The 13,111-nt window shown below is 35.2% G+C and overlaps 1 protein-coding gene across 1 annotated transcript in view; it reads right to left on the bottom strand.

Annotated features, from left to right (window-relative positions):
• Positions 1–13,111, bottom strand: part of LOC113435631 (chloride channel protein C-like) — a 64,215-nt gene that overhangs the window by 26,970 nt on the left and 24,134 nt on the right. Inside the window, exons 10-11 of the mRNA XM_026699603.2 lie at positions 11,342–11,513; positions 9,968–10,139 (exon numbers count right to left, since the gene is read on the bottom strand). Coding sequence (XP_026555388.2) covers positions 9,968–10,139; positions 11,342–11,513 — 344 coding nt within the window. The remainder of the gene's footprint in view (positions 1–9,967; positions 10,140–11,341; positions 11,514–13,111) is intronic.

The following is a 13,111-nucleotide window of genomic DNA, read 5'->3' as shown; positions in this document are numbered from 1 at the left end:
ATCTTGTTTAAAGTATAAACATTCTTTCTGGACTAGAATCCCAAACCCATCAAAATTTGAAGAAACTAGTTAAAGCAACTTTTGGAAACACATTAATGGTGGAGGCATTGCAGTAGTCAGGAGGAAGTAGTGGGGAAATGCCAGAGCATCCCTCCTACAGTAGCTGGGAAAGTTGTCTTGCCCTTCCTGCCCTCTGATAAGCAGAAATGAGGCAAGAGGAAGTAGCCAGCAAGCATGCAGACAGCATTTAGGGCAGGAGTGGGATTCAATTGTTTTTAACAACTGGTTATGTGGGTGTGGCTTGGTTGGTGGGCATGGCTTGGTGGTCATGTGACTGGCTGGGCATGGCCAACTCAACACCACTCACATTGAGGCACGCATCTTCTCGCCTGGCCTCTCATGACCGTGGGGATGCTGCAATAGCTGTAAGTGTGAAAAATGGTTATGTCACTTTTTTCAGTGCCATTGTAACTTTGAATGGTCACTCCACACAAGCAAAGTACCAGCAAAGGAGGGAAAATAAACTCCAGAGAGGTTCCTGAGACAGGAAGTCTAGTCCTGCCAAGAATGTAATAAGAGTTAATGGAGAGACAGTTTCTGTAAGCAACACCAGAATGTTTCCTTCCTGCCTTCCTTACAGGATTAGGCCAGTAATTTCTTCCAACAACTGGTTCTCCAAACTGCTTAGAATGTTAACAACCGGTTCTAGCGAATAGGTGCAAACTGGTAGAACCCCACCCCTGATTTAGGGGCTTGAGTGTGACCGAGATTGCTACAGAGATTTTATTCTTGCCTGAACAGAGATTTTATTTCCTTTACCAAAATATAATATATAAAAGCTAAATTGATTGAACAAACCCTGATTTATCAAAGAAATGGTTGATCTAAAAAGTTGTTCCAAACCCATTTATTTCACACATTGGTTTTAGTTAGATATACTTTCCCATGAAGTTATACCATTTTGTTTTCTTGTTCACAAAAACTGAACAGTTCCATTTTGAAGTTGTGCTGGTTTCAGCTGAACACAGCCAGAAAAGCACTTAATGTCACCAACAGATGTTTTGCTTTGCTTTTTTGCAGCAGATGGAAGCTTTTTCTTTTTCTTTCCCAGGAGGAAACGCCAACAGGGTTGTGATCCAGCCATGACATCAAACTGCGACAGTTTGCTCCTGAGTATCAAACTTTTATCACTGCTATGCGATCTTGCCATAGACTGTAGATATTTATGACACCAGCTGTACTACTGTTGTACAGACACGAGTACTGATATCCTGCTTCTGTCAATCCTGGATTTTTTTCTATATATATTTGTGCTTAGTAAAAGAAAGTCTGCACTTGACCACAGTAACAATGCCAGAGAAAGGTTTGTACACTTTCTGAATTAGTTTTTGCCATTGCTTGTCAGTATTTGGACATAAATAATATGCATCCATCTGGAATATCTATGGAAGTTGTAAATTGTACCAGGAAAAAATATAAATCAAGATTTTTACTTGCAGACAATAACTTCCCTATTATTAAACTCTCTCCTGTTGAATTACTACTTCAGGAACTCCGAATCTTCCAAACCCTAAGGTGTTTGTCAACCTTAGCCACTTTAAGAGGGATGGACTTCAACTCCCAGAATTTTCCAGCCAGCTTTCACCCCTCTTCAAGTGGTGAAAGTTGAAGAACTCTGCCCTAGAGCAATGCCAGTCAAAGCTCCTGATAGGATCACCCTTGTTAATTTCAAAGGTGGGGGGAAACTAAGAAATCCAGAGCATGAGGGCAGATGAAATTCTGGAGATATAGAAGAATTTAATCCACCCAGAAGCAATAACTTCAGAATTATACAATGACAATCCACTTATGTATTGTTGCCAAAAAGCCTATATAAACATAGCTGAAATGTTTAAATTAAATATTTAAATGAGTACCAAAAAAAAGACATCAAAATTGGAAGACACTGCTATATTTTTAGGGAAGAAAGTGAAACTTTCATAAGCAGATATGGAGAGTGTGGCATAGAAAACTAAAGGTAACAAAAACATCTGGTTTCAAAGAAGGAAGAAGAGTTTCACCTAGATATTAAAAAATGGAATGTGAAAAATATGAATCAAATACAACTTGAAATTGCCCTAATTGAAATTATTCTAACTTACTTGTTTTCAGAAATGAATGAATATAAATGAATGAAAACAGACCTGATATATGATTACCTAATAATAGAAATAGATAGAGGAATGGAGAAATGGATTGGCAATTATGTTTAAAAATAGCATTGCTATATATGTCCTGGCTATAACCCAACATACAAGAGGATCATATCAGTTAGAATTAATGGATATCCAATGCACATCAATTTTATACATACATACACGCATGCATGCATATATTCAGTAGAGAAAGACATTGAGGAATTTTGTAACAAATTGTAATGTGTGCTCAATCAAGAAAAGATGGAGTACTATTAATCAGTGATTGGATAGCAAAAGTTGGAAAATTGAGCTAGCTGGAATCACTGGAACATTTGGATTGAGTAATGAAATAAGGAAGGAGAAAGGCTTATGAGGATTTCTGAAGAGATTATTTGTTTATTGGCAAAGCCTGCTTCAAGCAAAACACTCAGGTTCTACAAAGGGACACCAGCAGATGCAAACACTGAAATCAAATCAAATACATAATGGACAACAGAAGATGAGTGAATGCAATCCTATCAGACAAAACACTTCCAAGTACAAACTACAGAGCAGACAATAAATGGTATTACATATGCAAGATAAGCTTAGATAATGAAAGGAGCAAGAGGAATGGAATAATGTAAGTAAGAATATAGGACGAATACAAAGAAGAGATTAAGTATACTTACCTAATGTGCAAAAGACCATGAGACGCTATAGGAAGAGCTAAGATATGCTATTATGAAAGCTGAAGCAAGAATAATATTATCAAAATTTCAAAGTGCATCCAAATGGCTTTCAGAAAAAGTTATTGTGACAACCAAAGATTAAAAAATATAATCAATATAGAATTTCAAAATTAAGCTAATTGAAGTAATAAACAAGCACAGCTACGCTAAATAAAAATCAATAAACAATACCTCAATCAAGAACATCAACAAATGAAGGATAATAACAAGAAAAGAGAAATGATAACTACTTTTAAGAAGATCAGAGAAATATTCATATAGCCACGATGGAATTACTTGGAGTAATCATGAAAGAGACCCAAAAGAGGCAAATTAGATTAAAGGAACATGGAAAAACCATAATTAAAAGTATTATAAAATAAGAGAAACATTTGAGAGAAAAAGGAGTTCAAGAGTCTATTCCTTTAGAGTGACTATGTAACTTAATTTTCTCCTGCAGCTTTAAAATGCTAACCGCTACATGTCAACATAAAACAAGAATGTGGAAAATTTTAAGAGATGCTCAATTAAAAAAGAACAGAGTACCATTGACCTGGTGATTGGAATGTAAAGTTGGAAAATGGAGACATCTGGAATCATTGGATAAAATATCTATGCTGAAGAAGCAAAATGCAAAGGAATATGTGTAATTTACCAAAGCATCAAACTAATTCTTTGGGCAAGCAAATTTTTGTTTAAGATAAAAGAAGAAAGAGCCATGCGTGGTAAAAGACAATAGCAATAGCAACCAACAGACATGAAATCAGATAGCTAACATTAAAACAAATTGTGGAGAAACCATGAGATCATGCAGGATAGACTTGCGTGTGACTTTGCCAAAGATTTAGGTTGTTTAGATCATGTTAGAATGTGACTTATATTAAAACTAATGTAAGTGCTTAAGCATTTGCTTATTCTTCTGAGGAACCTTCAAGTCAACAAAAACTACAGTAAGAACTATGCTTTGTGAAATTAGAAATTTTGCATTGGTTTAGAATAGGGAAAGGAATGAGAGAAGAATTCATATGGTCCCATAACTGTCAAATTGATGTATTATAAGAATGGAATTAGTGACAGCTGAAATGAAAACAAGGGAGCAAAACATGAACTACAGTATTTCAGATATGCAGATGACACCATTTGGTTACCTAAAAATAAAAAAGATCTAGAAAAGTTCATTATAAAATAAATATGGAAATACAACTGGGTTAATGGTAAGAAAATTAAGATCTACCACCATGTGGATGGTGAAAAAATAAAGATGTAGATGGTTTTCTTGGGTTCAAGAATAGATAAAGATAGAAAGTATACTGGAGAAGAAAGATTAGGAAGGAAGATTAATCCTAGAGAGGAAAGCCAACGTAGATCAGATGATGAAGAATAAGGATATTTCTATGATTAGAAATATCAGAACATAAAGCAAAGATGTTCCATTGGTAATATATGGCAATAAATGTTAAATAATTGAGACAGATCAAGAAAAAACACATAGATGCTATGAACTATACTATAGACTGGAAACAGTCACATGGGCTGCAAAATTGGCCAGTCTTTCTGTCTTGTACCAAATAAAACTGATTGCTGTCTTGAAGCTAAGATCAGGCAGCAGATCATATGAAACAAGACAAAATAGAAAAATACATTGGTAAGGTTGAAGGAAATAGAAGATATTATGATAGATAATGTAGACTGATAGGATCAAGAGAAGACAGCTACTAGATACAATTGAGATGGTGGGTATTGGTCCATGTTCCCACAAATGTCTCAGTTTGTGCTTCTCTTTCTTTGTCTCTATATTATTGACTCTGATTCTTTTTAAATGCTTCCTGACACATCTATAATATCTTCCTACATTTTCTGTTTATCTCCTCTTTTTGTTTTTCTACTTCCGCACAAGTGCATAGGTTGCTAGTTCTCTTTAGCTTCTTTGCAGAAGAATATAATAAGTTTCATAAACCATTCACACTGCACCCCTCAAGCTCACGGGAAATAGTAAAATGCTGCTACATTTTAATAGTAATTTAAACAGCAACCCTTACAGCTGCAGGACTACATCCCACAGGAAAGTGGTGATAATCTACTAGTACAGATGGAAGTAACTGGATTTAGATGATAAAATAGAATGAGGAGCAAATGAGCTGGAGAAAAACATTGTAAATCTCAAGAGCCAAGTACATTTGTAGCCAAAAATAACAGCTGGGAAATTGGCCTTCTTTGCATAAGAGAAAATCAAGTGTCAATTGGCAAGTAATCTTTACTTTCTCTTGCAATAGTTCTGCTGTTGTACTCACACAGATTGAGAATAAAATATTATACTTTTAAAAAGACATCATAAAGCCAATGGGACAAGTTTCTGAGCAGCCATGTAGCATTCTCTTAAATTCTCTCTATAGGAATAGTTATTTATTTTAAAAGTCTACTAGCAACTGTCTTCACAATGAGTTAGTTGTGATTGTGATTAAAGAACCAGGCATACTAAAGGAGAATGGATTGCGCATATTGTAAATCTTTTAGCTTTATATGTCATGTAAGCACAGCTCTGGACTACTTAGCATTATAATATAATATATAATAATATACCAGAGATTTAAATATCCCATCAAATTAAACTGAAAAGAAATATATTTTTGTTGAATTTGGGGGCATAGAACCTAAAATATGATAAGAACTTAGAAGTGGTAAGCATCATAGAACTGCAGGCACTAGATGTTTTAATTTACCACCTTCAATTCAATATGCATCTGAACAAATAATGAAGATAAACTGTATTCTTGCCAAGGAAGGAAGTCTTCTAATCTAGACTAGCCTCACCAAGTCACTGCTATGGCAATATAAGGCCTGTCTGCAATAGTAATTTACGCCATAGCAAGACCTGAGTTATTCTATAAATTACTACTCTGGAAGGTTTCTGGAAAAACCCCGAGTAATCACAGTTTTTTTCCCTTCATATGTTTGTTTTCACACAAAGGAAGAAAGTGGGTCAGGGGATGATTTCAGGGACATTGGCAGGGAATAACCTATACACTTCCTACATTATATTTACCAATAAGTTACCATTGTAATGGATTAGAAATTGGGAATAAACAAGACATAACTAAATGGGGCACATGGCTTTACCAAAAGCTAAATCTCCCTTTAAAAAACCAATTCCTATAAAATCAGATTTATGGAAAGTGTATGAAACAGTTAATATTATTTTCTTTTTCTTTCCATGTTATTGTACTGATAACAGAAGATGCTTCTACTTTCAGTAAAACCTTATAATAAAGAGAAAACAACATCAGTCTCTGTAAATGTAGCTGAGTAATTTTTATACGTTCTAATAAACAAACAAGTCTGACTATGTTATCAATGGTATAATAAACACAGGTGAAAGTTCTTTAGAACATTGATGCTTAAATCCTTAGATAGTCAATTTGTATGACCTTTTAGGTCAAGGAATGTCCATTTAATCCAGAATATAGTGGCTGATAATTACCAGCAAATTCACTTATATGAGGCATATTTTCCAAAGAGATTTCTCTTCAAGACCCATGTTTTAGCCATAGATTTAGAAAGATAGGAGAGAATTTTTCACATTTAAATTGCCTACTTCCAATATGTAATCTCATTTTCTTTCAAGCAGGACAATGTTTTTCTGTGTGTAGGTAAACATGCAACCAAATTCTTTGTGTAGTGGGACAGACAATGGTAAAGGTGTCATGACTTCAAATAGTTTTCCTTGATTAGTTTCCATCCATTGCTTCTTGTCCTGCCCCAGGTGCTTTGGAGAATAGGTTGACCCCTTCTTTGTGGCAGCCCCTCATATATTGGAACCCTGCCACCATGTCACCCCTAGTCCTTCTTTTCACTAAACTACACATACCCAAGTCCTGCAACCATTCTTCCTATATTTTAGTCTTCAGCCCCCTAATCATCTTTGTTGCTCTTCTCTGTTCTCTTATATGTGAGACAGGTGATATTCAAAGATTTAAGGCTATCTCAGAAGGTTTAAACAAATTCAATGGATGTTTAACAAAATATACTTGCAAAATGATGAGGGACTTGTAATTTGTCTTACATGTAACTTGCATAACTACCCTCTCCCCCCCCAATCTTGCTTCATTTTTAATTAAATCTTATATCAGTTATTACATCAAATATCTGATGAAGTAAACTATAATTCTGCCTTTTAATAAAATTTGTTAATTTGAAGACTTCTTCTGATTTAGAGCTCCTACAGTTATTTGTCTGACTTATCCCACTGCACAAAACTTTGAAATAGTCTGTCTGGTTATACTTCAGTATACCAAGCAAAAAAACAGCCAATTGTAGCCTATTTAACAAAAAATAGCTAAAAATTCGTGGTGGATATCAGAATGAAGCAGATATCCAAACAATGAAATGATGCAGGGGCAGAACCCATTTCATTGAATAGAGAAAAGAGATAAAATTTTGGATTCATTTAACAACAATTTAATAACACTTAACAATATTAATTTAATAACAATAGATCAGGGAAGATAACAAAAGAAAATGTGAATAAATATATAGTATATCGTAAAGTTAAGTTTATTATCAGAATACTTTAAAGTTGCTATTTACTGATTTCTATCCCTCCTTTCATTTAGGAGGTTGAGGTTGGGTATATCATTAGAATCATAAATGTTTATTTGTTATTTATTTATTATTTGATTGTTTATCTTTTTACTTTATAAGTAAATCAAGGAGGTGACCATTCATAATTCCTCTCTTCTATTTTTCACAACAACCCCATGAGGTGGGTTGGCCTGAGAAAGCGTGACTGGCCCAAAGTCACCCAGCTAAGTTTCATGCCTAAGGCAAGATTAAAATTCAAACTCCTGGTTTCTTGGCCAGAACCTTAACCATTATTTATTTTATTTATTTGTTTGTCAAACGTGTACAAGATGTACATTACATCAAGTTCATTGAATACTGTGGATTTGTGGAATTAGAAGGGTGTATTATAGGAGACAAAGCAAGAATTAATATGTGCTAAATGAATATGGACTAAATATAAAAATAAGTAAGCAGTGCAAAAGAGCTACATTAGATAGTTTTGTTGCATAGAAAACATAAATGTGAAAGCAGAGTGAAGGGAGAATGAATGGATCAAGAGAAAAAAGATGACTGAGAAAATTGTAGTTGAATTCCCAAAACAGAGAGGTTTTTTTTTTTTTTAAAGAATGAACTATTATTTAGTCACGATAGAAAAAAGTTTCTAAGGATAGGAAAATAAGGAGGTAAAATAACAAATGAAACTGATGTAAACTAGGTTTGGCTATATCTGTTTCTTGCTTTGTTTCTAGTTCTTTGTCTTTTCTGGACTTTGCACATTGTTTAGCCCCAAAACAGCAACTATATAAAAATGTATTTTTGTAGGAAACAAAGTCCATAAGAGTTAACAACAACTGAGCCCTTAAGAAGTGTATAAGCAACATTCCAAGGGTTGCACAAGTAGAATGAAATCTGTATTCCCACACACATTCATATGTAGTACAGGCACATCTCTTCCTTTACATCTATCCATGCATTGCTTATCCATACCTCATATTTCTCCATCTCGCATAGTCTCTCAGAGACTATACAAAAAGCCAAAACAAACATTCCAAAATTATTTTGGAATCTATCAGACAAAGAAATATGTGCATTTACTGTTTCGTTTTTCAACTATGTTATTGCATTGTTCAAGTCGTTTTACCCTTGTCAAAAATATATGATGCCTGTGTTTACTTTAGAGGGACATGAACTGAACTTCTACTTCCTCATCTAAAGAAAAAGATTCACAAGTGTTATAATCGCCATCTAGAGGGACTACATGTGCAATGCTAGGGTGCCAGAGTGAATACTAAGCCGTTCCTTTATGCTGCTGCTATCCTTTTCTGCTTCTATGGATATTGAGTTTTTTCTGGCTTTTTCAAAGGAAGTCAGTTGCACTCAACATAACATTCCACAAATTTTCTGAACAATGTTGAGATAAAGGTTTTGTTTTGCTCTTCAGATATTTTATTTCCAGAAAAATGATATTAAGACTAGGGTTTTGATTGTCTTAAAGTCCAAATAGATGCTTTGGTTATTTCACTGGTAGGATATAAGTAGTCCAGGATAAATAATATTTATATTCTATTTCAAAAGAACATTGATTACATAATTGCTATATAAAAAGCATTTTATTATTGGGAAGTCAATATCTTCTAGGTTTAGATTTTTCCAAAGCAAAGGAATACACCTTGGAGATTTATTTGTTTGAATCCAGCTCTGGTGTCAAAATCAGAGTCTGAAATAAGATGAGCTGTTGGCTCTTCAGACCTAAGAAGCAGCTTTTTTAAAGAACATTCTCTAAACCTATAAAGATGTTGATTGTAATAACCAAGAATTTGGTTCCCATACCCTCATGTCTAAAATTCTACATGTCATCTAAGTCTTATGCCTTCTCCCCAAATTTCCCATAGTATCTCTATTTATAATGCCTTGTCAAAAGTATAAAAAACATTTATCTGGTAACTAGTTATCAGTTTCTTTAAGAAATGTGATATTCCTCAAATCCTAGCATTTGTCAGAATTTAGAGCAAGTTCTAGACATCATCAGTCAGATTAAAAAAAATCTGAATGCCAGCGGTATTAAAGCCTCACCTTAAAAGCACTTTATTCTAAAGTGACATTGTATTGTTTTGTGTGTTTTTTTTATATTTTATACTATACTTAATGTAGTTTTCAATTATTGTACTGCCTAGGGAGGCAATTTGTGAAAGGCAATATTGTAGATAAACGTAAGATAGAAAAAAAGAATTATGACAGACCTGTGGGCATAACTTTCTTTTTACATTAAACAGCTATACTTCTCCCAAATAGCAACATCTGGATGAAGCCAGTAAGTCTCTCATTATCCCTTCCCAGCGTAGCAAAAATCTTTCAAACTTTTTTATGAAAAAAAAAACCTTCTTCAGGGCAAAAATCTAATGATTCCAGCCACTCATTCCCATACGGTTAGTCTCCCAGTCAGGCAACACCTCATCAAATACTCTTTTGATCTAAGACTTTTGATCAAACATCTCTTCCTACAAGTTATCTTAAACATACCATGATGACTGTAAGGGATATTGTTAGTCTTGAAACACCACTGAAAAAGGAAGCTGCTCCAATTGCAGCAAACAATCCAGGATCAATCCATGCATGACTTTCATCAGTCTGAATTCCAAAAATGGAAACTAATACCAAACCAACAATTCTCCCATATAAAGCTCCTATGTATCTGCAAAAGAAAAAACAATGACTCACATTCTGCACTGAAAATGCTTCAAAGTGTACTTATTTGATGATAAATTGTTATTTTTTTATAATGAGAACATTTGGGTTATACTCTCATGGATGGGAATAGAAGATTCTCATGTTTAATTTAGTAACAAAAGGTGGCTCCAGGCTAACTTTGGCTGAAATGATTAGAGCACTAGGAAAGCTACAAGTTAAATTGGGGTGTTAAAAAAATATAAAATAAAGTCAGTGGCTAATCATTTCTTTATTGTTGCCAAGACAATTATATTAATAAATCCAATAGTAACTAGGAGTCATGCTTAAATCAACAAATTAATATTTGTAAATATTTTATATTTTATTGCACAATAATTCCCCTAAAGTGTTATGGGTATTCACAGCCCAGGCTGCTTTTTTCCCCCTCAAAATTATGAAAGCTGCATTGTGCTGTAAGTTCTGCCCTTTAGGACATATATGTGATGCCTCCAAGCACATATCAAAGAGCCTTGGTGGCACAGTGGTTAGAGTGCAGTACTGCAGGCTACTTCTGCTGACAGTCATCTGCCTGCAATCTGGCAGATCGAATCTCACCAGGATCAGGGCTGACTCAGCCTTCCATCCTTCTGAGGTGGGTAAAATGAGGACCCAAATTGTTGGGGGCAATATGCTGACTCTGTAAACCACTTAGAGGGGGCTGTAAAGCACTATAAAGTGGTTTATAAGTCTAAGTGCTATTGCTATATCAAACAGCTGGAGCTTTGGAGTTCAACAATGTTGATACTGCTTTCATCATATTGACTGATTTGGCCATCTCTGCAGATGCCACTAAAAAGTGTCCTGATGCTTCCATAACTACAATTAAGTTACAAAGGAACTTCTCCCACGGGGCTGTTTTTCAGTTCAGGAAGCAGAAGCAATGGATGACATTATGGGAAGGTGTGTGTGTAACAAAACATGTGCGTAGCTCAAAAACAGCCTCAAAAGAAATATTTGAAATATTGAAATGTTAAGAATAAGATGGGGGGGGAAACACCTTTGTGTAATAGGAGAAAATTTGGGGGAAGTTAAAGGACAAGTGTTAACCCCATTTTAAATCTTGAGCAGAAATTAGGTGTCTCTTTAATCTTTGTGCCATATCCTCAGTTTGCTTTTTAGCAAAGATGACAGCATCCCAAAGCAGTAGAAAATGAATATCATACTTACAGCATAGGTATAACCAAGCCACTTGCAACAGCAGAGCCTGCAGTCAAGCAGGATATCAAGAAATAGAGAAGAAGTGCCATAAAAAGAGAGGGATATCCAAATTCCTCATGAGTTCCACGTCTGAATAAGTACATGATTCCTTTTATGCCATTTTCTGCCAGGAGTGCAGCAGCTTTAAATTTGAATGGAGAGAGATAGAAAAGAGAAGAGTTCATAATCTAGATTTGTAAAACACCACAGACAGAAAGATATACAGCACATTCATTATGGTTCCTCTCTTTTCTTTTTAGTTCATCACACTCAATAAAATGCCATGGACACAGATTGTACACTGTTGTTGCTATTGTTACTGTTATTGCAATGATCTTTATTTTCTCTCAAAAGGATGTTAATAGAATAACGGAATAATAAAGTTGGAAGGGACCTTGGAAGTCTTCTATCCAAACCGCTACTTAAGCAGGAAATCCTATACAATTTCAGCAGTGGTGGTATTCTACCGGTTCTGGCGAGCCGGTAGCAGCGATGAGCAGCGGAGATCGAACTAGTTCTCTCCGCCACTCTGTTGTTGGGCCCACCCACCTGCCTGGGCTCCCATAGTCACCTTTATCCACTGAACTTGAAGCGCAGCTGCTTTGCGTGGCACAGAAGAGTGCAGCGCAGCAGCTGCTGAAGTGACCGGGATCATGCAGGCTTGCAGGATCTGAGTTGCAATGCCTCTGCGCCTGGGCAAATGCCTCTGCGCCTACGCAAAGTGCATGTTTCATGCGCATGTGCACACAAAGGGTGTGCACATGCACAAAGTGCACCCACCAAACTACACCCACTGAACCGGTGACAAAAATATTTGAATCCCATCACTGCATTTCAGACAAATGATTGCCCAATCTCTTCTTTAAAACCTTCAGTATTGGAACACCAACAACTTCTGAAAACAAGTCATTCAACTCTTTGTGACTTGGCTATGTAGCTTAATGTCTTACTTAAATAATAAATTTACATATCCTATATGAGAATTGCAAACAACTTTATTTGGCCAATACTGCTGCTGCTATTATTGTTATTGTTATTACTTATTATTATTATTATTATTATTATTATTATTATTATTATTATTATTTAATAGGCAGGGGATGTGTCTGATGATGAGACGATCTTATCAAGGGGTTGAGTCAATTTTTTCAGTCTTTTTCCTTTTACTTTAAATTCCAGATGGATTAAATTGTCTAATCCAAATTCTAATATTCAATTTTTAAAAGCTGAAAGTTTTAGGTACATCATGGCATCAACTGCATATCTCATGCAGTTGGATGTTCCAATACATACAAGGGCTTTCGCGTTAGCCCAATAAAATGTCCTGCCTTCAATTCTGCTGTAGGTACATGTTGTAAAAGAAGATACCACAGCCATTATGTCCCTGTGGGAAAGGTAGATGCTACTGAGCATGCCCTCTTTTACTTCCAGTTTTGTAGGGAACCCCATAAAGTCCTAATTATTCCATTTCTGAATAATGCCACAGAATTTGTCATCCAACAAATATGCACTGCTCCTGATATCTGACACCAGTTGTAACATATTCAGATTATGTGTAGCTGAATATGAGCCACATGGTAAATAAGAGCAGCTGAACGTATTTGATGATAGTCTGCTAGATACGAAACTACTTCTAGCATTACATTTAGGACTACTTGTTGTTTGTATTAGCCAAAACCACTTGTATTAGTGGTGAGGCTTTTTCTTTTAGTCAAAATTTCTCTTTTTAATTTACCCCAT

This window comes from Pseudonaja textilis, chromosome 3 (genome assembly GCF_049901715.1).
Source record: "Pseudonaja textilis isolate UNSWEBS1 chromosome 3, rPseTex1.2, whole genome shotgun sequence".
NCBI lineage: Eukaryota > Metazoa > Chordata > Lepidosauria > Squamata > Elapidae > Pseudonaja > Pseudonaja textilis.
The sequence above is the reverse complement of the archived record's forward strand: the minus strand, read 5'-3'. Positions and strand labels throughout refer to the sequence as shown.